This window comes from Anolis sagrei, chromosome X (assembly GCF_037176765.1).
Source record: "Anolis sagrei isolate rAnoSag1 chromosome X, rAnoSag1.mat, whole genome shotgun sequence".
In the NCBI taxonomy this organism is placed as follows: Eukaryota; Metazoa; Chordata; class Lepidosauria; order Squamata; family Dactyloidae; genus Anolis; species Anolis sagrei.
In genome coordinates, this window is record NC_090034.1 from 61,518,757 (window position 1) to 61,545,092 (window position 26,336).

Sequence of the window (26,336 nt, forward strand, 5' to 3'; positions counted from 1 at the left end):
AGGCGGGATCGAGAGCAGGGCCTCCCCGGAAGATCTCAAAGTCCTGGTGGGCTCGTAGACCGAGATGCAGTCGGATAGGTATCTTGGGCCGGAACCGTTTAAGGCTTTATAGGCCAACGCCAGCACCTTGAATTGAGCCCGGTAGCAAATCGGCAGCCAGTGGAGCTGGTACAGCAAGGGGGTTGTATGCTCCCTTCGTCCCGCTCCTGTTAGTATCATGGCTGCCGCATGTTGGACCAATTGAAGCTTCCGGGCTGTCTTCAAAGGCAGCCCCACGTAGAGAGCGTTGCAGTAGTCTAAACGGGATGTAACCAGAGCATGGACTACCGTGGCCAAGTTAGACTTCCCGAGGTACGGGTGCAGCTGGCGCACAAGCCTTAGCTGTGCGAATGCTCCCCTGGTCACTGCCGAGACCTGGGGCTCCAGGCTCAGCGACAAATCCAGGATCACACCCAAGCTGCAAACCTGCATCTTCAGGGGGAGTGCGACCCCATCCAGCACCGGCTGTAACCCTATACCCTGTTCGGCCTTGCAACTGACCAGGAGTACCTCTGTCTTGTCTGGATTCAATTTCAATTTGTTCGCCCTCATCCAGACCGTTACAGCGGCCAGGCACTGGTTCAGGACCTCGACAGCCCCCTTAGTAGCAGGTGGAAAAGAGTGACAGAGTTGGACATCATCTGCGTACAGATGGCACCGTACCCCGAAACTCCTGATGATCTCCCCCAGCGGCTTCATGTAGATGTTAAACAACATGGAAGACAATATTGAGCACTGAGGAACCCCACAAGACAAAGGTTGTGGGGTTGAACAGGTGTCTCCCAATAACACCTTCTGGGATCGGCCCTCCAGGAATGACCAGAGCCACTGTAAAACAGTGCCCCGAAGCCCCATCCCCGCGAGGCATTCCAGAAGGATACCGTGGTCGACGGTATCGAAGGCCGCTGAGAGGTCCAGCAGCACCAACAGGGACACACTCCCCCTGTTGAGCTCCCGGCGCAGATCATCCACTAAGGCGACCAAGGCTGTCTCAGTTCCATGTCCCGGTCTGAAACCAGACTGTGCCGAATCCAGATAATCTGTGTCTCCCAAGAATACCTGGAGTTGTGAGGCCACCGCGCGTTCCAGGACATTGCCCAAAAAGGGGAGATTGGAAACTGGCCGGAAGTTGTCAAATTTAGTGGGGTCCAGTGATGGTTTTTTCAATAGCGGTTTTATTATAGCTTGTTTTAAGCTTGCTGGAATCTTGCCTTCCCGAAGGGAGGCGTTAACCACCACCTTTACCCACTCGGCCAATCCCCCTCTGGCCTCCTTTAGAATCCAGGATGGGCAGGGGTCCAGGATGCATGTGGCTGGCCTCATTATAACAGTAAACATATAACAGTATATATAACAGTAAACATAATAAATCTTTATATAAAAGATAATAACAAATATGAATATAATAACAATATCATAAATATTTCCTACATGAGACAATCAATGTAACATTTCATAATGATGAACATATAAAATATCGTAAATATAAATGTTAACAATAAAACATGTAATTATAATAATATAAATATAATAATAAAACAATAAATATAATCATAATCTTTATATATAAAAATGCTCTGTGCATAATGAGTACCTTAAAAACAAAAGAACCGATGAACGAAATCACACCAAATTTGGCAAGAAAACGTCTCACAACACAAGGAGTGACCAACACTCAAAAAATTATGATTTTGTCATTTGGGAGTTGTAGTTGCTGGGATTTATAGTTCACCTACAATCAAAGAGCATTCTGAACTCAATCAATGATGGAATTGAACCAAACTTGGCACACAGAACTCCCATGACCCCGCTGGAAGGGTTTGGTGGGCATTGACCTTGAGTTTGGCAGTTGTAGTTCACCTACTTCCAGAGAGCACTGTGGACTCAAACAATGATGGATCTGGACCAAACTTGGCACGAACATTTCATATGCCCAAATATGAACACAGATGGACTTTGGAGAAAATAGACCTTGACATTTGGGAATTGTAGTTACTGGGATTTGTAGTTCACCTACAATCAAAGAGCATTCTGAACCCCACGAATGACAGAATTGGGGCAAACTTCCTACACAGAACCCCATGACCAACAGATAATACTTAAGGCCATCCAATTCAACTCCCTTCATCAGGGCAAGAAAACGTAATCAAAGCCCTCCTGACAAAGAGCCATCCAGTCATAAATATAGATAGATAGATATGATTCTCTCTCACACACACAGATATAGTATCATAGATTTGAAAAAGACCCTTAAAGAAGGACTATGATATGTTGCATATTCCAGAGTAGGCAAACCAGACACTCTCCACATCAACACTGACAAAGAAACAACAAGAAATACTGTTTACCCACAAGCATAAAGGAATTACATATATTAGAAACCAACACTTTCTCATTACTTTATTTTCCAGATCACCAGACCGGGCCACAGCAACGCGTGGCAGGGGACAGCTAGTATAATAATAAATATATTTATATTTATTTATAACATATTTATAATAAATATATTTATACTTATTATATTTATATATAACCCACAGTGGTGCTGAGCTGCTGAACTTGATGACCAAAAGGTTGGCGGTTTGAATCCATGGTGGGAGCTGTAGTTTACCCTACAGTCAAAGAACACACTGAACCCCACCAATGATGCATTCAGAGCAAACTTGCCCAACATCACAAACTTGGTACTGGTGGGTTAATCTGTCAGGATGTGAGTAGTAGTTCACCCACAGCCTCATGATTTTGGACAAGTAAAAAATTTACTTTTTCAGGTAACCTGGGCAATGCTGGGGACCCAAGTAGATATATAATAAATATATTAATTATTATTATTATATATTATAATAACATATATAATAACAATGAAACATAGTAAAATAATAAATACAATGACAATGATGAGTATATAATAATACATATTAAATATATCACAATATTTATAAATATTTCTTATATGATAAAACATAATTATAATGAAATAATTATATAACTATCATTATAGCAACTAGGATAAAATATTAAAATAAATATAATAATACAATAAATATAAAATATAGTAATAATATAATAAATAAAATAGTGATAAAATATAATAAATAGAAATTACAATTTAATATTTAGTACTGAAATTCAATATTAATATTAATACTACTTATTTAATAATATTATCTACTATATTCTATTTAATTTCTACATTTTTATTTAATTAATAATATTGTCTAATATTTAATATGAAAACCCGTATCTGTCGATAACGATAGATTGATATTTCATTTTTTTGCATTTTATTATTTTATATTATTATTATTTTATATAAGATTATTTTTAATTGAGTCAGACTAGGTGACCTTTAGGGGATCCCCTGCCTTGCAAGTTAATTCTTTTTGATGACCCCAATTAAATAAACATTTTTAAAACCTAATTTAAAAACTCAATTAAAATAGGTAATTATCTTCTTTAAAGTCCCCCAGAAATCTGTTCGTATAAATTGGGTCAAAAAGGAAAGGAAGGTTAAATGAAAGAAAGAAGTGGGTAAAACTCTGCATTTTACATTCATTTGCACACTCAGTCGTACATTCAATTGCAAATTCTCCATTGGACCTGCATTGACATCCATTTGCACACTCAGCAGTGTGTTCATTTGTGCATTTGGTTGCACACTCAATAAGGTACTTACCTGGATTTACATCCATTTGCACACTCAGCCGTGCATCCAATTGCACACTCCATTAAGGACCTGCATTTGCATCTATTTGCACAGTCATGTATTCAATTGTGACCTCTCCAACAGACCTGCATTTACACCCATTCACACACTCAGTTGTGCATTCACTAGTGCAGTTGTGCATTCAGTTGTGCACTTTCCATTGGAACCAGATTTACATCTATTCACACACTTGTGCATTCAGTTGCACACTCAGTTGAGGCCCTGCATTTACATCAATTTCCACACTTACTTGTGCATTCACTAGTGCATTCACACATTCAATTGTGAACTCTCCAGCAGGCCTGCATTTACATACATTTGTACATTAAGTTGTGCACTCACTTGTGGATCCAGCTGCACACTCAATTAAGGACCTGCATTTTACTCAGCCATGCTTTCACTAGTGTAGTCATGCATTAAATTGCAAACTCTCCATTGGATCCATTCACACACTCAGTAGTGCACTCATATTTACCCTTGGTTGCACACTCCATTAAGGACTTACCTTCATTTATATCCATTCACACACTCAGTCGTGCACTAACTTGTTCATTTGGTTGCGCACTCAATTAAGGATATGAATTTGCATCCATTTGCACACCCAGTCATGCATTCAGTTGTGAACTCTCCATCAGACCTGCATTGACATCCATTAGCACAGTCGTGCACTCTCTAGTACAGTTGTGTATTCAAATTGTGAACTTTCCATTGGATCTGGGTTTACATCTATTTGCACACTCAGCCATGCGTTCACTTGTGCATTCAGTTGCACACTCAATTAAGGACCTTCCTGCACTGACATACATTTGCAGACACAGTGGTGCATTCAATTCTGAATTCTCCATCAAACCTGCATTTACATCCATTCACACACTCAGCAGTGCATTTGTTTGTGCATCCGGTCACACACTCCATTAAGGACCTATAAGCATTTGCATTCATTGGCACACTCAGCCGTGCATTCAGTGGTGAACTGTCCATCATACCTGCATTGGCATCCACTTGCACACTCACTAGTGCACTCAGTTGCACGCTCAAGGATGTGCATAGACACCCATTCACACACTCAATTGTTCACTCAGTTGCACACTTAAGGATTTAGATGCATTTACATCAATTTGCACTTTCTCAGGCATTCACTAGTGCAGTTGTGCATTCAATTGTGAACGTGCAATTGGACTTGCATTTGCATCAATTCACACACTTGTATGTTCTGTTGCACACTCAATTAAGGGTGTACCTGCATTCGCATCCATTTGTACACTCAGTTGTGCATTCCATGGTGAATTCTCCATTGAACCTGCATTGACGTCCACTTACACTTGTTCACTTGTTTGCACATTCACTTTTTGAGCATGCATTTCTACCTTTCTATTTTGAACAATTAGCTGTGCATTTCCTTTACATATTAAAACAGATAAGATGCAAAACAGAAGGAAATCTTTGTATGATTCCATCCATAAATAACAGAGACACACACACACATTTAGGGGAATTCATTAATATTTCATCTCTGTTCTATATTTCTCTGTGACACACTTTTCTGTAGCTTTTGTAGAAAATGTTGCCATTATTTTACTTTCTTCAGCAATAAAATATGATATATTGTTATATTACTATATTTATATTATTATTACTTCATTTTATTGTTATGTTGTTTACATTATGATATATTATAATAATTACAGTATATGATTATAAATCATAATATTTACATATTATATATTGTTGCATCATTATATTTTATTTGATCTTTAATACTGCTGTTTTTAAATTGGTTTAAATTGTGTTAGATTTTAGCCTGTTCTTGTAAGCCGCTCCGAGCCCCAGGGGTGTGGCGGCATATAAGTTCGAATAATAAATAAATAAATAAATAAATAAAAATATTGTATATTGTTACATTATTATGTATTCATTTATTACTATAATTAAATTATTAGACCATTATGTACATTATTATATTATTATATATTGTTGTTACATTATTATACATTATTTTACCATTATTTCATTTTATTATTATACTAGCCATCCCCTGCCACGTGTTGCTGTGGCCCACTCTGGTGGTCATGGGGGTTCTGTATGGGAGGTTTGGCCCAATTCTATTGTTGGTGGGGTTCAGAATGCTCTGTGATTGTAGGTGAACAACTACCAAATGTCAAGATTCTATTTTCCTCAAACTCCACCAGTATTCACATTAGGACATATTGAGTATTTGTGTAGAATTTGCTCCAGATCCATCATTGTTTGAGTCCACAGTGTTCCTTGGATGTAGGAGAACTACAACTCCAAAACCAAAGGACACTGCCCACCAAACCCTTCCAGTATATTCTGTTGGTCACGGGAGAACTGTGTGCCAAGTTTGGTTCAATTCCATCGTTGGTGGCGTTCAGAATGCTCCTTGATTGTAGGTGAACTATAAATCCCAGCAACTACAACTCCCAAATGTCAAGGTCTATTTTCCCCAAACTCCACCAGTGTTCACATTTGGGCATATTGAGGATTCGTTCTAAGTTTGGTCCAGATCCATCATTGTTTGAGTCCACAGTGCTCTCTAGATGTAGGTGAACTACAACTCGAAAACTCAAGGTCAATGCCCACCAAACTCTTCCAGTATTCTCTGTTTGTCATTGGAGTTCTTTGTGCCAAGATTGGTTCAATTCCATCATTGGTGGAGTTCAGAATGCTCTTTGATTGTGGGTGTTCTATAAAGCCCAAAGAACACTGCCCACCAAACCCTTCCAGTATTTTCTGGTGGTCATGGGAGAACTGTGTGCCAAGTTTGGTTCAATTCCATCGTTGGTGGGGTTCAGAATGGTCTTTGATTGTAGGTGAACTATAAATCCCAGCAACTACAACTCCCAAATTACAAAATCAATTTTTTGAGTGAAGGACATACATTGGGTTGTTAGGTGTCTTGTGTCCAAATTTGGTGTCAATTCATCCAGTGGTTTTTGAGTTCTGTTGAACATTTTTTATTTATATAGATATTAATATTTTAATTCTAGAATTCTAGAATCCTGCCACTTTTGGACTCTCGCTTGCTGAGGTGTTCCAGCGAGTGTCTCTGTAGATCTTGGAAAACTATTTCTTGATTTAAGTCGTTGACGTGCTGGCTGATACCCAAACAAGGGATGAGCTGGAGATGTCTCTGCCTTGGTCCTTTCACTATTGGCTGCTACTTCCCGGCGGATGACAGGTGGTACAATACCAGCTAAGCAGTGTAATTTCTCCAGTGGTGTAGGGCGCAGACACCCCGTGATAATGCAGCATGTCTCATTAAGACATCCACTGTTTTGGCGTGGTGAGATGTGTTCCACACTGGGCATGCATACTCAGCAGCAGAGTAGCACAGCGCAAGGGCAGATGTCTTCACTGTGTCTGGTTGTGATCCCCAGGTTGTGCCAGTCAGCTTTTGTATGATGTTTCTAGTGCCCACTTTTTGCTTGATGTTCAGGCAGTGCTTCTTGTAGGTCAGAGCACGGTCCAGAGTGACTCCCAGGTACTTGGGTGCGCTGCAATGCTCCAGTGGGATTCCTTCCCAGGTGATCCTCAGAGCTCGGGATGCTTCTCTGTTCTTGAGCTGAAAGGCCCGTGTCTGTGTTTTGGATGGGTTGGGGATCAGCTGGTTTTCCCTGTAATAGGCAGGAAGAGCACCTAGAGCTTTGGAGAGCTTCTGTTCTACCATCTCAAATCTCCCTGCTTGAGCAGTAATGGCATGATCATCAGCATAGATGAAGCTCTCTGTCCCTTCTGGCAGTGGCTGGTCATTTCTGTAGATGTTGAACATGGATGGAGCGAGCACGCTCCCCTGAGGCAGGCCATTCTTCTGTTTCCGCCATCTGCTTCTCTGGCCCTGGGACTCAACAAAAAAGCTCCTGTTTTGTAGCAGGTTTCCTATGAGGCGGGTAAGGTGGTAGTCCTTTGTGATATTATAACCCATTTAAGGTGGAATCAGGTGTCAAACAAGGATGTGTTATTGCCCCAACTTTACTCTCCACCTTCATCACTATGATACTTCACCTTGTTGATGGGAAGCTTCCCACCGGAGTGGAAATCATCTATCGGACAGATGGCAAGCTATTCAACTTCAGCAGACTGAAAGCCAAAGCCAAGGTCACAACATCTGTTATAGAACTCCAGTATGCTGATGACAACGTCGTCTGTGTGCATTCAGAAGAAGATCTACAAGCCACTCTAAACACCTTTGCAGAAGCAAACGAAAAGCTCAGCTTGTCATTGAACATTGAAAAAACCAAGGTGCTTTTCCAGCAGACACCAGCCAATCCCTTTCCAATGCCAGAGATATAGCTTAATGGTGTAACATTAGAAAATGTTGATCATTTCTGCTACCTTGGCAGCCACCTCTCCACCAAAGTCAACATCGACGCCGAAATACAACACCGCCTGAGCTCTGCAAGCGCAGCATTTTTCCGAATGAAGCAGAGAGTGTTTGAGGACATCTGTAGGGATACCAAGGTGCTTGTTTATAAAGCTATTGTCCTCCCAACCCTGCTCTATGCCTGTGAAACGTGGACTGTCTACAGGCGTCACATGCAACTCCTGGAACGATTCCATCAGCGCTGCCTCCAGAAAATCCTGCAAATCTCTTGGGAAGACAAACGGACAAACGTCAGCGTGCTGGAAGAAGCAAAGACCACCAGCACTGAAGCGATGGTCCTCTGCCACCAACTCCGCTGGACCGGCCATGTTGTCCAGATGCCCGACCACCGTCTCCCAAAGCAGTTGCTCTACTCCGAACTCAAGAACGGAAAACGGAATGTTGGAGGACAGGAAAAGAGATTGAAAGATGGGCTCAAAGCCAACCTTAAAAACTCTGGCATAGACACTGAGAACTGGGAAGCCCTGGCCCTTGAGCGCTCCAGCTGGAGGTCAGCTGTGACCAGCAGTGCTGCAGAATTTGAGGAGGCACGAGTGGAGGATGAAAGAGAGAAACGTGCCAGGAGGAAGGCGCGTCAAGCCAACCCCGACCGGGACCGCCTTCCACCTGGAAACCAATGCCCTCACTGCGGAAGAAGATGCAGGTCAAGAATAGGGCTCCATAGCCACATACGGACCCACAAGAATATTGGAAGACAATCATCCTCTGAAAGCGAGGGATCGCCTAAGTGAAGTGATATTATACATTTTTCTCAGGAGGAGACGGTGGTTCACAGTATCATAGGCTGCTGACAGGTCTATGAAGACAGCTCCTGTGATGAGCAAGCGTGAGGCGGGGCCAAAGCGGAGGGGCGGAAACTTTATATACTTCAGCTACCCCTCGCGTCCTTCTCACTGGCTGGCCTAGCTGTCAATCAAATCCAGATGAGGCCTACCCTGCAGCCGAAGAACAAGCGTAAGGCGAGGCCAAGGTGGAGGGGCGGAAACCTTATATGCTTCACTTAACCCATGCGTCGTCATCAGTGGTTGGTCCAGCTGTCAATCAAACGCCTACCTTGAAACCAACCAATGAGGCGCCTCGACGACGCTGAGGCGGGAAGCTTGAAATTTTCGGAACAAGATGGCGGCAGCGCTTCTCAGAGTGATGACGGCGGAACCGTAATGGCCCTGAAGGGCTTTGGGGGGCTCCCTCTCCATCAGGACCCCGCGCTGAGGCCGAGGACCGGGCCTCCTTCCAAGCGAGACCACGCCGGCGAGGGAAGTGAAGTCGGGGTCTCGGGAGCGAAGCACGCATGCGCAGACGCGCCGCCGCCGCTCATTGGCCGCCCTCTAGCGGCCGCGCGGGGCATCGCGCTCTCCAGCTAGCCACACGGCTCTGCGAGGCGCTGCGAGCCGAGGACGACACGTAAGTTTGCACGTGTGAATGCGGCTTCGGCGGGTTGCCGAGCTTCCTTGCGTTTCTAACTTTGGGGGAGGGGTTTGGCACTTGCATTTCTACCCACCCCAAGTACGCCCAAGCCTGTAAAACAAATCATTTGCAGGGGGCGCGCATTTGCCATATTTTTTGGAGGAGGGGTGTGAAATAAGTGATTTGTGCTTATTTGTTTATTAAATCGATCCTCTCCATCCAGCTCTCTTTCCTCATCAATGCCAATGCTGCTCGGAATCTTCCAGCTGGACTGAGGAGGAGGAAAGTGGAAGCAAATAAAGAACTTTGCTGGGTTGTTGCAGGTTTTTTCGGGCTGTATGGCCATGTTCTAGAGGCATTCTCTCCTGACGTTTTGCCTGCATCTATGGCAAGCATCCTCAGAGGTAGTGAGGTCTGTTGGAAGTAGGAAAAATGGGTTTATATATCTGTGGAATGACCAGGGTGGGACAAAGGATTCTTGTCTGCTGGAGCTAGGTGCGAATGTTTCAACTTTTTTTTGTCATGTCAGGAGTGACTTGAGAAACTGCAAGTCACTTCTGGTGTGAGAGAATTGGCCGTCTGCAAGGACGTTGCCCGGGGACGCCAGGATGATTTGATGTTTTTATCATCCTTGTGGGAGGCTTCTCTCATGTCCCCGCATGAGGAGCTGGAGCTGATAGAGGGAGCTCATGCGCCTCTCCCCGGATTCGAACCTGCGACCTGTCGGGTCTTCAGTCCTGCCGGCACAGGGCTTTAACCCACTGCGCCACCGGGAGCTCCAATGTTTCAACTGACCACCTTGATTAGCATTTGATGGCCTGGCAGTGCCTGGGGCAATCTTTTGTTCAGAGGTGATTACTTCACTTTATTTCTTAATTAGTCACTCTCCACCAAGGTGCTCTGAGCGACTTACAATCTAAAATAGCATTTACACAATATAAAAACATTCAACATAAAAAAAATCAACAGTGACTATTTGACAAATTTGATCCGGTTACTTAAATGCACAACCAAACAGCCAAGTCTTGAGTGCCTTTACAAAAGGTCGCAACTCTGACATTGCTCTAACGCAGTGTTTCTCAACGTGGGGGTCGGGACCCCTGAGGGGGTCATGAGGGGGTGTCAGAGGGGTCGCTAAGGACCATCAGAAAACACAATATTTTCTGTTAGGCATCGGGGTTCTGTGTGGGAAGTTTGATCCAATTCTATCATTTGTGGGGTTCAGAATGCTCTTTGATTGTAGGTGAACTATAAATCCCAGCAACTACAACTCTGTTTTCCCCAAACTCCACCAGTGTTCACATTTGGGCATATTGAGTATTCATAGAATCACAGAATCATAGAATCAAAGAGTTAGAAGAGACCTTATGGGCCATCCAGTCCAACCCCCTGCCTAGAAGCAGAAATATTGCATTCAAATCACCCCTGACAGATGGCCATCCAGCCTCTGTTTAAATGCTTCCAAAGAAGGAGCCTCCACCACACTCCAGGGCAGAGAGTTCCACTGCTGAACGGCTCTCAAGTTTGGTTCTGATCCATCATTGTTTGAGTCCACAGTGCTCTCTGGATGTAGGTGAACTACAACTCCCAAACTCAAGGTCAATGCCCACTAAACCCTTCCAGTATTTTCTGTTGGTCATGTGACTTCTGAGTGCCAGGTTTGGTTCAATTCCATCATTGGTGGAGTTCAGAATGCTCTTTGATTGCAGGTTAACTATAAATCCCAGCAACTATACCTCCCAAATGATAAAATCAATCCAGTCCCCAACCCCACCAGTATTCAAATTTGGATGTATCGGGTATTTGTGTCAAATTTGGTCCTGTGAATGAAAATACATTCTGAATATCAGATATTTACATTACATTTTAAACAGAGGCTGGATGGCCATCTGTCATGGGTGCTTTGAATGTAATTTTCCTGCTTCTTGACAGGGGATTGGACTGGATGGCCCATGAGGTCTCCTCCAACTCTATGATTCTATGATTCAAAACAGTAGCCAAAATTAGTTATGAAGTAGCAACGAAAATAATTTTATGGTTGAGGGTCACCACAAAATGGGAGACTGTATAAAGGGGTCACGGCCTTAAGAAGGTTGAGAACCACTGCTCTAACGTATGGAGGCAATGAGTTCCACAGAATTGGAGCACAGGTCGAAAAAGCTCTACGCCGTGTACCTTCCAGGTGTACCTCCCTAGGGCCCGGTATGTAGAGGAGATTTTCCTGGGTGGATCGAGGTGACCACTGATGGGGAAAAGGAATGAGGCGGTCCCTAAGATATAAAGGTCCTTGGCCATTTTGAGCTCTAAATGTCAGGATAGGTGTCTTGTAAGAGATCCGATGTTCTATTGGTAGCCAATGCAGTTGTTGCAGAATCGGTGTGATATGGGATCTTATAGATGATTCCGCTAGCAGCCTGGCCGCTGCATTTTGGACCATCCGAATCTTCTGCGTTGTTGACTTTGGAAAGCCGGCATATAAGGCGTTGCAATAGTCCAACCTCGTGGTGACTGTTGCGTGGATTACTGTTACCAATGCTTCTACTGAAAGGTAGGATGCCAATTTCCTTGCCTGGCGAAGACGAAAAAAGGCCTGCTTACTTATTATTATTATTATTATTAAACTTTATTTGTACCCCGCTAGCATCTCCCGCAGGACTCGATGCGGCTTACAAAGGCCAAGGCCTCAACACAACAACAGCAAAACAATAACAATACAATTTAAAGCAAATTAAAAACATAAGCAATAACAAAACATTACATCATTACACAATAAAAACCAGGGCCGGGCCAGTGATGCGTACAGGTTAAAAAGTGCTGGGTGTGGCAGGAGGTATGTTGGATTTCTGGGCAAGTGCAATGTGCAGAGAGTCTTAAACTCTAATAAAGTGCTTCTGGGACGTAGTGCTGGAGGTTATCCTATTCCAGAAAGGCACATCAGAATAGCCAGGTCTTCAGATTCTTCCTAAAGACTGCCAATGTGGGTGCTAGTCTAATGTCTTTGGGAAGGGTGTTCCAGAGTCGGGGGGCCACCACAGAGAAGGCCCTGTCCCTTGTCCCCACCAAACGCGCCTGCGACGCAGGTGGGATTGCGAGCAGGGCCTCTCCGGATGAACGAAGGGAGCGCGTGGGTTCATAAACGGAGATGCGGTCACGCAGGTAGGCAGGTCCCAAACCGTTTAGGGCTTTGTAGGTCAGCACCTGCACCTTGAATTAGGTTCGGTCGGTAAACGGCAGCCAATGGAGCTCCTTAAACAGGAGGGTTGACCTCTCTCTGTAAGGAGCGCCAGTTAACATCCTGGCTGCCGCCCATTGGACCAGTTGGAATTTCCGAGCCGTTTTCAAGGGCAGCCCCATGTAGAGCGCATTACAGTAGTCCAGTCTAGAGGTGACCAAGGCATGGACCACCCCAGCCAAATCAACCTTTGCGAGGTACGGTCGCAGTTGGCGCACGAGTCTTAGTTGTGCAAAAGCCCCTCCTGGACACTGCCGACACCTGAGCCTCAAGCGTAAGTGCTGAATCCAGGAGGACTCCCAAACTGCGGACCTGTGACTTCAGGGGGAGTGTAACCCCGTCCAGCACAGGTTACCATCCTATACCCCGATCCGGTTTGCGATTATTTATTTATTTATTTTAAAGTTTTGTATACCGGCCTTCTCACCTCTCTTGAGGGACTCAGACCGGTTTCCAACCATAATATCACATACAATCAATAAAACATCGTAATACATATTACAGTAAAACATTAAAACAGCAATTACAATCAATAACTATAATGGTCAGTCATCACACTAAAATCGTTGCTCATCTTCCTCCATCCATATCTCGGGGTGTTGGCTCACTCGTCGAATGCTTGTCTCCATAACCAAGTCTTCACCTGTTTCCTAAATGTCAGGATAGACGGGGCGGTTCTGATCTCCAGTGGGAGAGAGTTCCAGAGTCGAGGGGCCACCACTGAGAAGGCCCTGTCCCTCGTCCCCACCAGATGCACTTGCCAGGCCGGTGGGACCGAGAGCAGGGCCTCTCCAGACGATCTTAATAATCTTGATGGATCATAGGGGAGAATACGTTCGGAGAGGTAAACAGGGGGACCACTACTTATGGCAGTGATCTGGGCCTCCATCGTTAGCGATGAGTCCAACACAACCCAAGGCTTTTAACAGTGGCAGACGGAACCAGCGCTTCCTCATCGAAATCAGGCAGAGACTGGGTTAATTCTGGCGGCTGGCCAGGCCAGAGTATCTCAGTTTTTGCAGGATTCACTTTTTGTCTGCTCGCTCGCAGCCAACTCATCACTGCTTCCAAACACAGCTTAAAGTTCTCAGGAATCGCGGTTGTCCCAGGTTTGAGATGCAAGAGTATCATCTGCATACTGGTAGCACTCTATGCCAAAGCTCCGCACCAGTCCAGCAAGTGGCCGGACGTAGATGTTAAATAACAGGGGCGAGAGGATAGCACCCTGGGGAACTCCACAGCAAAGGCAGGAGCTCTCAGAGCTTTGTCCTAACCACTCCACCCTCTGTCTCCGGAGGAAACAAACAAGGATTAGATGTCCTTGTTTGTTTCCTCTCTGTTGTTTTGCTGTTGTAATTTTAGAGTTGAGACCAAGCAGGCTTTCTGTTACTTTTCTTTTCCTTCTGTTCCTTCCTAGGATGGTGGAGACCCTCCTCCAACAGGGTGCCAACCCCAACTTGGTGCTGCCTGAAGGCATGGCTCCCATCCACTTGGCAGCTGGCATGGAGCAGGAGAGTGGCCTCCGCTGCCTGGCCCTCCTTCTCCAACATGGCGGAGACCCCAACGCCAGGTATTGTTGTTGTTGTTATCATTACTGTTGGCCCCAATTTAGGAGGCAACCCCTAGCAGTGAGACCAGAAGAAGCCTGTTGGCAGAAACCCAGACAAGTAATAAGTCTGGGGTGCCCATTTTCTGTGAGTCCCTGCTGTGGCGGATTTCATTTGATTCAATGAGTTATTTGAAAAAGGCCTTGTTTGTTTTGAGCAGAAGACACTTCCATCTTGTCTTTACTAATAATATAATATAGTATATTGTATATACATATAATATTTATAATATTACAGTGTTATTTATTTATTTATCGTGTCATCAGCAACCATTGTTTTACAATTCTAACAGAGCAAAACAAACACAGAGATTAAAAAGAAAAAGAAAAAAAAACCACACAGATTTTGTAAATTTGGTATTTGGTTAAATGTCCTTTGACCAGTATCTGGCCACTTGGAGTGCCTGTGGGGTTGCCGCAAGAAGGTCCTCCATCGTGCATGTGGCAGGGCTCAGGGTGCATTGCAGCAGGTGGTCAGTGGTTTGTTCTTCTCCGCACTCGCATGCCGAGGATTCCACCCTGTAGCCCCATTTCTTAAGATTGGCTCTGCATCTCGTGGTGCCAGAGCGCAATCTGTTCAGCGCCTTCCAAGTCGCCCAGTCTTCTGAGTGCCCAGGGGGGAGTCTCTCATCTGGTATCACCCATGAATTGAGGTGCTGGGTTTGGGCCTGCCACTTTTGGACTCTCGCTTGCTGGGGTGTTCCAGCGAGTGTCTCTGTAGTTCTAAGAAAACTATGTCTTGATTTAAGTCGTTGACGTGCTGGCTGATGCCCAAACGGGATGAGCTGGAGATGTCTCTGCCTTGGTCCTTTCACTATTGGCTGCTACTTCCCGGCGGATGTCAGGTGGTGCAATACCGGCTAAGCAGTGTAATTTCTCCAGTGGTGTGGGTCGCAGACACCCCGTGATAATGCGGCATGTCTCATTAAGAGCCACATCCACTGTTTTAGTGTGATGAGATGTGTTCCACACTGGGCATGCATACTCAGCAGCAGAGTAGCATAGCGCAAGGGCAGATGTCTTCACTGTGTCTGGTTGTGATCCCCAGGTTGTGCCAGTCAGCTTTCGTATGATGTTGTTTCTAGCGCCCACTTTTTGTTTGATGTTCAGGCAGTGCTTCTTGTAGGTCAGAGCACGGTCCAAAGTGACTCCCAGGTATTTGGGTGCGCTGCAATGCTCCAGTGGGATTCCTTCCCAGGTAATCCTCAGAGCTCGGGATGCTTGTCTGTTCTTAAGGTGAAAGGCGCATGTCTGTGTTTTAGATGGATTAGGGATCAGATGGTTTTCCCTGGGCCGATTCTCTCAACCCAGAAGCAACCGGAGACGACTTGAAGCATATTATAGTGTATTACAATATAATACCAGTAATAATAATACAATATTATGATTATAATTATATATTTACATTACATGTTATGTAATCTATATAAATAAAAATGTAATGTTCGTTTGTGGTATTCACAGAACTCAAAAACCACAGCAATCTGATCATTAGACACACAAAACTCATTGTCATTCCCATCATCCAGAGTACCCTGATCATTAGACATAATCACAGGCTGACATACAGCATTTTCCCCCCAACCCTCACCAGGACAGAAAGTGTGTCATAGGGAGTCTGTATGCCAAATTTGGTCCAAGTCCATCATTCGTTCAGGTCGCAGTGGTTTTGGAAAGTGAATGAAGATACTGCAAGTCCCATAGTCCCTGGTTCACCTCCCAAAACTCACCAGGATATAAAGTACATGATGGAGAGTCCGTGTGGTAAGTTTGGTCCAGGTCTGTCATTTGTGTGGGTTGCAGTGGTCTTGTGAAGTGACTGAAGGTACTGCAAATCCCATCATACATGGTCCATCTTCTCTCAAACTACCAGAATGTGAAGTGGATCATGGTGTGTCTGTGTGGCAAGTTTGGTCCAGGCTCGTCATTTGTCGGTAGTGCAGTGGTCTCGGGAAGTGGGTGAAGGTACTGTAAATCCCATCGTCTGTGGCAAGTGTGGTCCAGATCCATCGTTGGTTGGATTCACAGAGGTCTCTGGATGTAGGTGAACTACAACTGTGTAAATTCTTCCCAAAACTCTTGTTCAGTTGCTGCTTAATTCCTGTTTGCTGTGTGCCACAGGAAAGGGTTAAGGGAAACGCAGTGAGCAGGGTCATGCAAATTCCATACCAATGGGGAGAGACAAAGGAACCTTGGGATGTCCATACTGGAGAAAAAACAGAACATCTAGAACGAAATGGTCCCTGAATGAAAGCATTCCTTGGATGGTGGGCAGCGTGGTGTTTGGGGAGGACATTGGCAGGGGTTGGGAGACTTGTTCGTGGCACTTTTATTATGTGTATAGATTATTTTATTATAATTTATTACATTATGTAACGATTTTTGTTCCTGGGTCATTTTTTGTCATTTCTTAATTGGTTCTGTCATTAAAAACATGGAAAAAGTATATTCAACGGCCAAAACGTTGTTTTTGCGGGAGGGACATCGGTGCAACACATTGTGCTCTAGTTCTTCAATGAATATCTGATAGTCTCGACCAATTCAACATAGTTGGTGGCGCATAAACAATGAAGTTCCTGGAGTAGAATGACTCCTTTCAAAGCAAGGACCTCACAATGAAACAGGAAATGAGACTTTCAAACTAAGAACGAAGAGGAAACCCCATCCAAGGGTCCCTTTGGCCTCTCCACCTGTCCAGAGTCCCACCTGGCCATTCTCTCTGTTTCAGGTCAATGGAGGATCTCACCCCTTTGCACGTGGCTGCCTCCTGGGGCTGCGCGATGTGCTTGAGGCTGCTACTGGCGGAAGGAGGGGACCCCTGCATCCAAGACCAGGTGCGTATCGGGATATAGCCTTCTGTTTACATTTCAGGTGGGAGCAATTATGTGCACACATGTCCCTGGATGGACATCTGTTGGGAGGGATCTTGGTGAGGAAAAGACCTCCAGGCCACCAAGTCCTAAGAATAATAATGAGGAAGAGACTTCCCCCCTGGCCATCCAGTCTTAATCGTCAGCATTGGCTGGATGGCCATCTGTGAGGAGGGCTTTGATTGTGCAGAAGGAATTTATTTATTTATTTTATTTCGTATACTTCTACCCTGCCCTTCTCAACCCCCGACGGGGGACTCAGGCGGCTTACAAAAAGGCACATCTTGGTGCCTACACAAATACAATAACATATAAAACCAGCAATTATATGGTTAACAGTTAAAACAATTAAAACAACAATATATCTCACAATCAATAGCCAGTCTCAGACACAGCGTTAGCCAACTCAGAGTCCATATTTCGTTCCACCTTGTCCAATTCCTATCCGGCGTCACAGTCCTTTATTCATCTGCCAGATTGCCCAAACGCCTGGTCCCACATCCATGTTTTTAATTTCTTTCTGAAGGAAAGGAGGGATGTTGCTGATCTAATTTTCCCGGGGAGTGAATTCCATAGGTGAGAGGCCACCACTGAGAAGGCCCTGCTCCTCGTCCCCGCCAATCTCACTTGTGACAGAGGCGGGGCCGAGTGCAGGGCCTCCCCAGAGGATCTCAGACTTCGAGATGGGACGTAAAGGGAGATGCGTTCGGAATGCCATAGCAAATGCCTGTCTGCTTCTGACTTTCAGGACAGGAACACGGCCCTTGACCTGGCTTTAGAACAAGGCAACGCCATATGTGCCCGGATCCTGCGCCAGGCTCTGGAAGGAGAAAAGGCATCAGAGCAGAACAGCTGGAGGTGTAAGTGGCATCCCAAATCAACGGCAACAATAATTGTATTTCTGGTGGTTGTTAGCTGCTTTGAGTCCCTAAAGGGAGAAAGGTGGGATAGAAATATGGATAAAAATAATAGCAATACTAATAATAATAATAACTGCCATCCCTTTAGCCTACCGAAGAGCAGAGAGCTTCCTCTCCACCGTGACTGATGACACTATGGAAGCTGGAGGAATCCTAAGGCATTGTGGTCCAGACCTGGTTAGCCGAACCTCAGCGTCATCTCAAAATGGGAGCACTGGAAGCAGCCTCTTTCCTTATTCCAATGGCTGCCTCCCAGCCAAGTATCTGGATGAAAGCTGCTCCAAAGGGGACCACCGGGCCTCAGCTTCGTTCCTTACTGAATACTCTTGGAACGGCATGTGCGAACACGACGAGATTCCCACTCGTTTAGAGGCGGCATCCGAACTGCAATGTGCCCACGCGAATGGGAAGCGAATCTCAAACCTCAAGTCCCAAAGCGCCTCTGGATCCCAGGGGATCCTCAAACCTGAATGTGAACTGGATTGTGTGTGGGACGCCAATGCCACCCTGGATCTGACCCTCTACAGTAGCTTCCTCGACCCAAAGCTGGTAGTGAAGCCCAGCATCCGGCAAGGGCTGGACGTCACCTCTCCAGACCATGCCTTCCTCTTCTCCCGAGGAGACACTGCGATGGCGGAGGATCTCGAAAGGACCCTGGTGGCCCTTTCAGAGGGGAGCTGCAGCCAGTACCTTTCGTGCAACAGTGAAGCAAGCACCGTGGAAGAGCTGCCACGGAAGAACGGGGAACTGGAAGCCATTTTGGGTGGTTCTTTTAGCTCAGACTGCAGCCAAGACAACAAGGCTCAGAGATATGGGGAACTAGAAGCCACCTTGGGTTGTTTTCCTGGTGGCCAAATGTCCCATGAGCATGTCAAGATATCCCCAAAAGCCACTTTAGACTCTCCCGACAAACCTCAGACTCTGGTTCACTCTCAGGCTTCTTTAGAGACACAGACTTCCAGACTCTGTTGCACTGAGAAGAATAAAAGCCCTACCAATGCCGCTCAGGTGTGTCAGGAGAGGAGAGATATTGGAAAGCATCCTTGGCACAAAGAGGGGAAGAGGAACACCCTAAATCTCGTAATCCCCATAACCGCGAATCAAGTTCTTCCAGAATGTTCCTTCATTGCCGCAAGTGAAGACGAACTCACTGGCGAATCTGGAACTATGGTGTTAGTGTCCGATGGAGAAGTGCAGACTCAAGACACGGTTCTTATACAGAGGATGCCTGAAGACACGGAGACTCCTGGAACAAGTGTGGAAGTGGCCGAGACCGTGCCAGTTTTCTGCCCAAGTCCTGCGGAAGAGAAGCTGTCCAGCCTGGAGGCCAAACTGAGGGCCATGATGCTGGCCACCAAGGCCTCTCACTCGCCTCTCCTCCGGCCCTTCGGTGGAGTCGAACATCGTTTGTCCGCACCCACCGCAAAGAGTGCCACGACTTCCTCTCTCTTTGATGAAGATCTCGAGATGCCGAGGCGCCCGAGACGAGTGCGCAGTCCCGAAGGGAGACCTCCGGTTGTCAGAAGAGACTGCGTTTCGACTGTCAAACCACAAAACGAGAACCCATCCCGTGTGGCAGGAGGGGAAACTGGATCGCTGGCGGACACCCAGTTGATACCGGTTGTTGATCTGGTGGAGATAACGGAACCCGTAAAGGATTATGATCAGCAAAGGCCCTTTTATTTCAAAGCCAAACCTGGCGGCTGTTTTGTATTGGCAAAGGATAACCAAAAGGAAAGTGGCAACGGCTCAGATAAGACAGACGCCAAACCATTATGCTCCGTTTCTTCAAGGGATAAACGAGAGGAATGGGACAACAGCTCAAACAAGACAGACACCAAACCATTCTGCTCCGTGTCACCAAGGGATAACCAAAAGGAATGGGGCAACAGCTCAGACAAGTTGGACGGCAAACCATTATGCTCTGCATCTCCAAAGGATAAACGAGAGGAACGTGGACACAGCACAAACAAGATGGACGCCAAACTATTATGCTCTGTGTCTCCAAGGGATAAGCGAGAGGAATGTGGCAACAGCTCAAATGAGATGGACGCCAAACCATTATGCTTTGTGTCTCTAAGGGATAAACGAGAGGAATGGGGCAACGACTCAAACAAGACAGACACCAAACCATTCTGCTCCGTATCACCAAGGGATAACCAAAAGGAACGGGGCAAGATGGATGCCAAACCGTCATCAGTCAGCACTAAGGAAGCCAAGACCACGAGGGTGAGCTTCAGCTGTATGTCTCTCCGAGAGCCCTCTCTCGTGCCCACTTCATCCCAAAGGTCAAGCCCCATTGTTCAAGCATCCCAGCTCTCCCCGGGTGGCCGCCCCATTAACACTAATGTGAGCAAACCTGTGGAATATCTCTATGTGGATGACGATGAGGGGCACTCCCTCGTCGAGAGGCGCGTCCCCTTCACAGACGAATCACTTACTGGGTCCGATGACACAGTTGTGTACGACTGGCGGGACTGTGCGGGAAAGGTGGCTGACGGGCCCCTTTCGGATGAAGTCCTGGTCCAGGAGCTGCGGGACTTCGGTGTAAATCCAGGGCCGGTGACAGGGCTCACACGGAAACTCTATACAAAGCTCTTGGAGAAGCTCAGGAACGACCCAAGGACCAAGGCACGGAAGAATACAGCAGGTAAGTGTCCTTCCTCCGTCCAAGTCGTAATGCAGAGGTATCTCTAAATGAATGGTCAGGTATGCCCATGATGGGACATATTGTGGAATCCCATAGAGCAGGCATGGGCCAACTTTGGCCCTTCTTCCAGGTGTTTTGGACTTCAACTCCTACAATTCCTAACAGTTGGTAAGGAAGAGACACCCCCCCCCCCCCAGGGCCATCCGGGCCTAATACTACTGCTATTGCTCCTACTACTAATAATAACAATAATGAGAAAGAGACCCCCAGGGCCATTCAGTCCTGGAGGGCCGGTTTGCCCATGCCTTCTTTAGAGTCATAGAGTTGGAAGGGACCTTTAGGGGCCTCTATAGGCGATCTAGTCCAGCCCTTTCTGCCAGGCATCATGGAGAATTAGAGCATAGAATTGAGTTGGAAGGGACTCCAAAGGTCATCCGGCCAAACCCTCTTCTGCCATAAAGAAATAAGCAATTCAATCCCTCCTGAGAGATTTATTTATTTATTTATTATTTCATACATTACTATCCTGCCCTTCTCCCCACAAGGGGACTCAGACTGGGTGAAAGTTGTCTAATGGGGGGGGGGGGGGTTGTCAAGTGATGGTTTCTTCAACAGCGGCTTTATAATAGCCTCTTTTAGGCTCGCTGAAAACTTGCCCTCCTTTAGGGAGGCATTAACCACCACCTTCACCCACCCTGCCAAACCCTCTCTGGCTTCCTTTATCAGCCAGGATGGGCAGGGGTCTAGGATGCATGTGGTTGGCCTCGCCTCTCCAAGAATCTTGTCCACATCCTTGAGCTGCACAGATTGAAACGAATCCATCAAAATCGGACAAGCAGGTGCTCATGTTCCACCCTCAGAGACTGCCGTTAATATGGGGTCAAAGCCAGAACGGATCAAAGCAACTTTGTCTGTGAAGAACCGAGCAAATGCTTCACAGTGGGCTGCCGAGTTGGCAGATGGGATTTAACAACCCTTTGACTACTCGGAATAGCTCAGCCGGACGGTTCCTTGCAGACGCAATATTGGCTGCAAAGAAAGAATTCTTTGCGGCTTCTATTGCTGCGGCGTATGCCTTTAAATAGCCATCCAGCCGTGCTTGATTTGACTTGCCACACGCTCTCTAGTCTCCTCTTCATTTGTTTCATCGCTGCCAGTTCCTCAAGAAACCAAGGAGATGGTTTAGCTCGGCTACTCGAGAGGGGACGCTCTGGAGCAATCGTGTCTATTGCTCTAGTAATTTCACTATTCCAGTGGGTGACAAGAGCATCGACAGGATCACCAACCGAGGCGGCAGGAATATCCCCAAGAGCCGCCAGGAATCCATCTGGATCCATAAGTCTCCTGGGGTCAACCATCTTAATGGGTCCTCCACCCCTGCAGAAGATAAAGGGTGAAGTAAATCTAAACTTGATCAAGAAGTGGGCATCTAGCCTTTAAATAATAATAATAATAATAATAATAATAATAATAATAATAATAATAGAAATAATATAGTCCTAGAATTCTAGAGTTGGAAGGGACCCCAGAGGTCATCCAGTCCATCCCCTCTTTCTGCCAGGCAGGAAAAGCACAATCCGATCCCTCACAACAGATGACCTCCAGCCTCTGTTTAAAAGCCTCCAACGAAGGCACCTCCACTGGTCAGGAAGTTCTTCCCAATAATAATAATAATAATAATAACAATAATAATAATAATTTCCTGTCATTTGAATCCATGGCTCTAATATAATATCTATCATTTGACTGAAACTTTCCTAAGTCTTTGTAGGCAAACCGATTTCCTCCTCCAGAATTATCATGTGGAACGTCTCTCTAAATGAACCATCAGTTCACTTAGCTTGAGATAATGATGATGATGATGATGATAGTAGTAGAACAGAGCACCTCTCTAAGAATCTCAAAGTCTTCCATTGTGACTCTGTGGCCCGATTCCAATGGAGGGTTCTAGAGATAACATAGGAGTCAAACCCACAAATACAATCCCAAACCAGTGAACATTCTGCCTCAGGATACAGCCCAGAACTGAGCTTCGCCCTGGAGACGTTCCAGATCCCGGATGCGAAAGATGACGAAATGGCCTTGATTGGACAGTTTGACCGTCTGGATCAGAGACAGAAGTGGAGGGAAGGCCTGCTCAAATCCAGCTTTAACTACCTGCTCCTGGACCCCAGGTAAAGACACCTGCCACTTGGCTGCCTCCCTTACTGCTAGGTTCTTTATTATGATTATGCCTTTATTTTGGTTCATTTGTAATCTTTGGGATTTAGCACAGCTGGTAAATCACCAGCAATGATAAGATATACCAACTGAAAAGTTGCTAGTTCAAAGCCTTGTGTTGGCATGAGCTCAACTGTCAAGCTCAGCTTACTGTTGACCTAAGCAGTTTGAAAACAGTTTGAGCTGTAGTTAGAGAAATTAGGTACCACTAAAACAACCGGGGGAGGTATTTGACAACAGCATAAAGAAAAAAGACCAGAAAATACCAAGCGACCAAAAGGAAGGAGGAAGTCCTGATGGCTCTTCATCATAGAGGATGGAGTGACAGTACTCCCATGGCTGGATTCAAGCACAACCTTCCAAAGCGCCAAAAAGCTGGATGTTGACATCGGTGCAACATACCTCCTTTCTGTTTTGTCTGTCTCTGTATTATCTATTCAGCCCCAAACATTCCCACCAGGACCTTCACCCGAATATAAGTTGAGGGGTCTAAAAAAGGTCTGAAAAACTCAACTTATAGTCGAGTATATACGGTATACAGTATATCTTCCTTTCTTATTCCTGATTTTTATATTCTTGTGTGGTGCGGTGGTCATATGTGTTTCCAGGCTTGGAGTGCAACATGGATGTCCCTGCTCCCTGTTCTTTTCTTCATGGCGTCGCCTTTCCCTTCCCTCCTTTTAGGGTGACACAGAACCTCCCCTTCCGCTGCCACTTTGTGAGCCAAGCAGAGTGCTTCCGGACCTTTGTCAGTGCCATCTTCTATGTGGGGAAAGGCAAGCGCTCCCGGCCTTACAGCCACCTCTACGAGGCCTTGACCCATTACAACCAGGGCGGCCAAGGGAAGCCTCCAGGAAAGGTAGCTCTGGCTTTTGCAGAAGCACTGGATTCAGATCCTGGGAAGGGGGCTTTTGACGGAGAACCCCACCTCACTTTGCTTCCTCTTACTCAGGTCTCGCCCAAAGTGTGCCATATCCTGGAGATCTGGGAGAGCGGCCAAGGGGTGGTCTCCATGCACTGCTTCCAGAATGTGGTCCCCGTTGAGGCCTACACCCGCGAGGCCTGCATCGTGGACGCCATTGGTGAGGTACCCTCCAATCCCTCCCGACAGATGCTCAGGCAGTCCAACCCCCTTTATTATAATAATAATCATAAAACTTTATGTGTATGCCGCCTTATCTCTCTCCCCGAGGGGACTCAGGGCAGATTCCAACATCGCAATGGCAAACATTCAATACCTTCATAAAACAATACTGACACGAAATCCCAGAGAAACCCTGCATAGGAAAATAACATTAAAATCTAACATCAAATTAAAACATAGCATCAGTAAATTAAACCTAACATCAATATTATTTTTATATAGTCCAGTGTTTCTCAACCTGGGGGTCAGGACTCCGGGGGGTCACGAGTGGGTTTCAAAGGGGTTACCAAAGCCCTTCAGAAAATACATATTTCTGATGGTCTTAGGAACCCCTTTGACAGAAAAGGCTGAAGATCTCTCCATCTATCCTTCTATTCTGTTTTGGAAACAGATGGTGAATCCTCCCACCAAAAGCCCTCCTCTGATAAATCTCAGCAACTACAACTCCCAAATAACAAAAAAAAAAAAAACCCAATCCCCCAACCCCACCAATATTAAAATTTCGGTGTGTCGGGTATTTGTGCCAAATTTGGTCCAGATCCATCGTTGCTTGGGTTCATAGTGCTCTACGGAGGCAGGTGAACTACATCTCCCCTAAATCACTGTCAATTCCTCTCAAATCCCGCCAGTATTTTTTGTTGGTCATGAGGGCTCTGTGTGGGAAGTTTGGCCCAATTCTATCATAAGTGGGGTTCAGAATGCTCTTTGATTATAGGTAAACTATAAATCCCAGCAACTACAACTCCCAAATGTCAAGGTCTATTTTCCCCCAAACTCCACCAGTATTCACATTTGGGCATATTGAAGATCTATGCCAAGTTTGGTCCAGATCTATCACTGTTTGAATCCACAGTGCTCTCTGGATGAACTACATCTCCAAAACTCAAGATCAATGCCCACCAAGCTTCCAGTATTTTCTGTTGGTCATGGGAGTTCTGTGTACCAAGTTTGGTTCAATTCTATTGTTGGATTTCAGAATGCTCTTTGATTGTAGGTTAACTATAAATCCCAGCAACTACAACTCCCAAATGACAAAATCACTCCCCCACCCACAAACACACTAGTTTCAGATTTTGGGGTATCAGGTATATGTGCCGAATTTGGTCCAGTGAATGGAAATCCATCCTGCATATCAGACAGGGCCTTTGGAGGGAGGAGAGAAGAGTGGAGCTCCATTTTTGATTTTCTAAACTGCCCCAAGGGCCTTTGGGGGGGAGGAGAGAAGAGTGGAGCTCCATTTTAGAGTTTCTAAACTGCTTCAAGGGCCTTTGGGGGGGAGGAGAGAAGGGTGGAGCTCCATTTTAGAGTTCCTAAACTGCCTTAAGGGCCTCCGGGGAGTGGGGGGTGGGGTGGAGAGGAGGGAGGAAAGAAGAGTGGAGCTCCAAATATCTCCACTTTGTACTGAACACGAAGTAGATCCCTCACGATGGTCCAAAGCCTACAAGGCAACACCTGCTGTCTCCTATGTCTTCCTAGTGGTTCTCAATCCCTTCCTTCCCTCCTTCTCAGGGCTGAAGATGCTGACCAACATGAAGAAGGGGGACTACTATGGCCTGGTGGCTGGGTGGCCCTTGAAGCGGCGCCGGCGCCTGGGTGTCTTCCTCCTGCACAGAGCCATGCAGATCTTCCTGGCCGAAGGGGAGCGGCAGCTGTGTCCCGCCGACATCCGGCCGCCATGATGGCCCTCCGGCTCCGATGGATGCAATTTGACAAATTTGTCAAATAGATGACACGATTATGATTACTTCAGCTTCTTTTCTGCCCTTTGCCGGAGGCCCTGCTCTCTGGGATTGGGGTCACTCCAGGCCCTTTAAATAATGGAACATCCTTTGAATTCCTCCCGGCCCAAACAAGGCAAAATGGCCGCCTCCATTGAAAATTTATTTTTTTAATGTTGAAAGAACTGTTGTGTAGCCCCTTTGGCCGACCAACCTCTTAGGCGGATTGTTTTTTTTAAATAAATTTTTTAAAAAACCATAAAGCTTATGACTGTCCTTTTTTCATTCCCTCTCTCCCTCCCTCCTTCCTCTTCTTTCTTTCCTTCCTCCCTTCCTCCCTCGCTTCTCTCCCACTTTCCTTCCTTCCTATTTTTCTTTCTTTCCTTCTTTCATTCCCTCCTTTTTTCTTCCTTTCTGTTTTT

At 45.9% G+C, this 26,336-nt stretch overlaps 1 protein-coding gene across 1 annotated transcript; it reads left to right on the forward strand.

Annotated features, from left to right (window-relative positions):
• Positions 1-9,172: 9,172 nt before the first annotated feature.
• ANKLE1 (ankyrin repeat and LEM domain containing 1) lies at positions 9,173-26,177 on the forward strand. The gene is made up of 9 exons (XM_060784758.2): positions 9,173-9,551; positions 14,204-14,356; positions 17,121-17,226; positions 18,011-18,122; positions 18,271-20,832; positions 22,844-23,006; positions 23,737-23,911; positions 24,005-24,134; positions 25,706-26,177. The coding sequence occupies exons 1-9, from the start codon at positions 9,439-9,441 to the stop codon at positions 25,873-25,875; spliced, it is 3,684 nt and encodes a 1,227-aa protein (XP_060640741.2). The 5' UTR covers positions 9,173-9,438; the 3' UTR covers positions 25,876-26,177.
• The last annotated feature ends 159 nt before the right edge of the window (positions 26,178-26,336 follow it).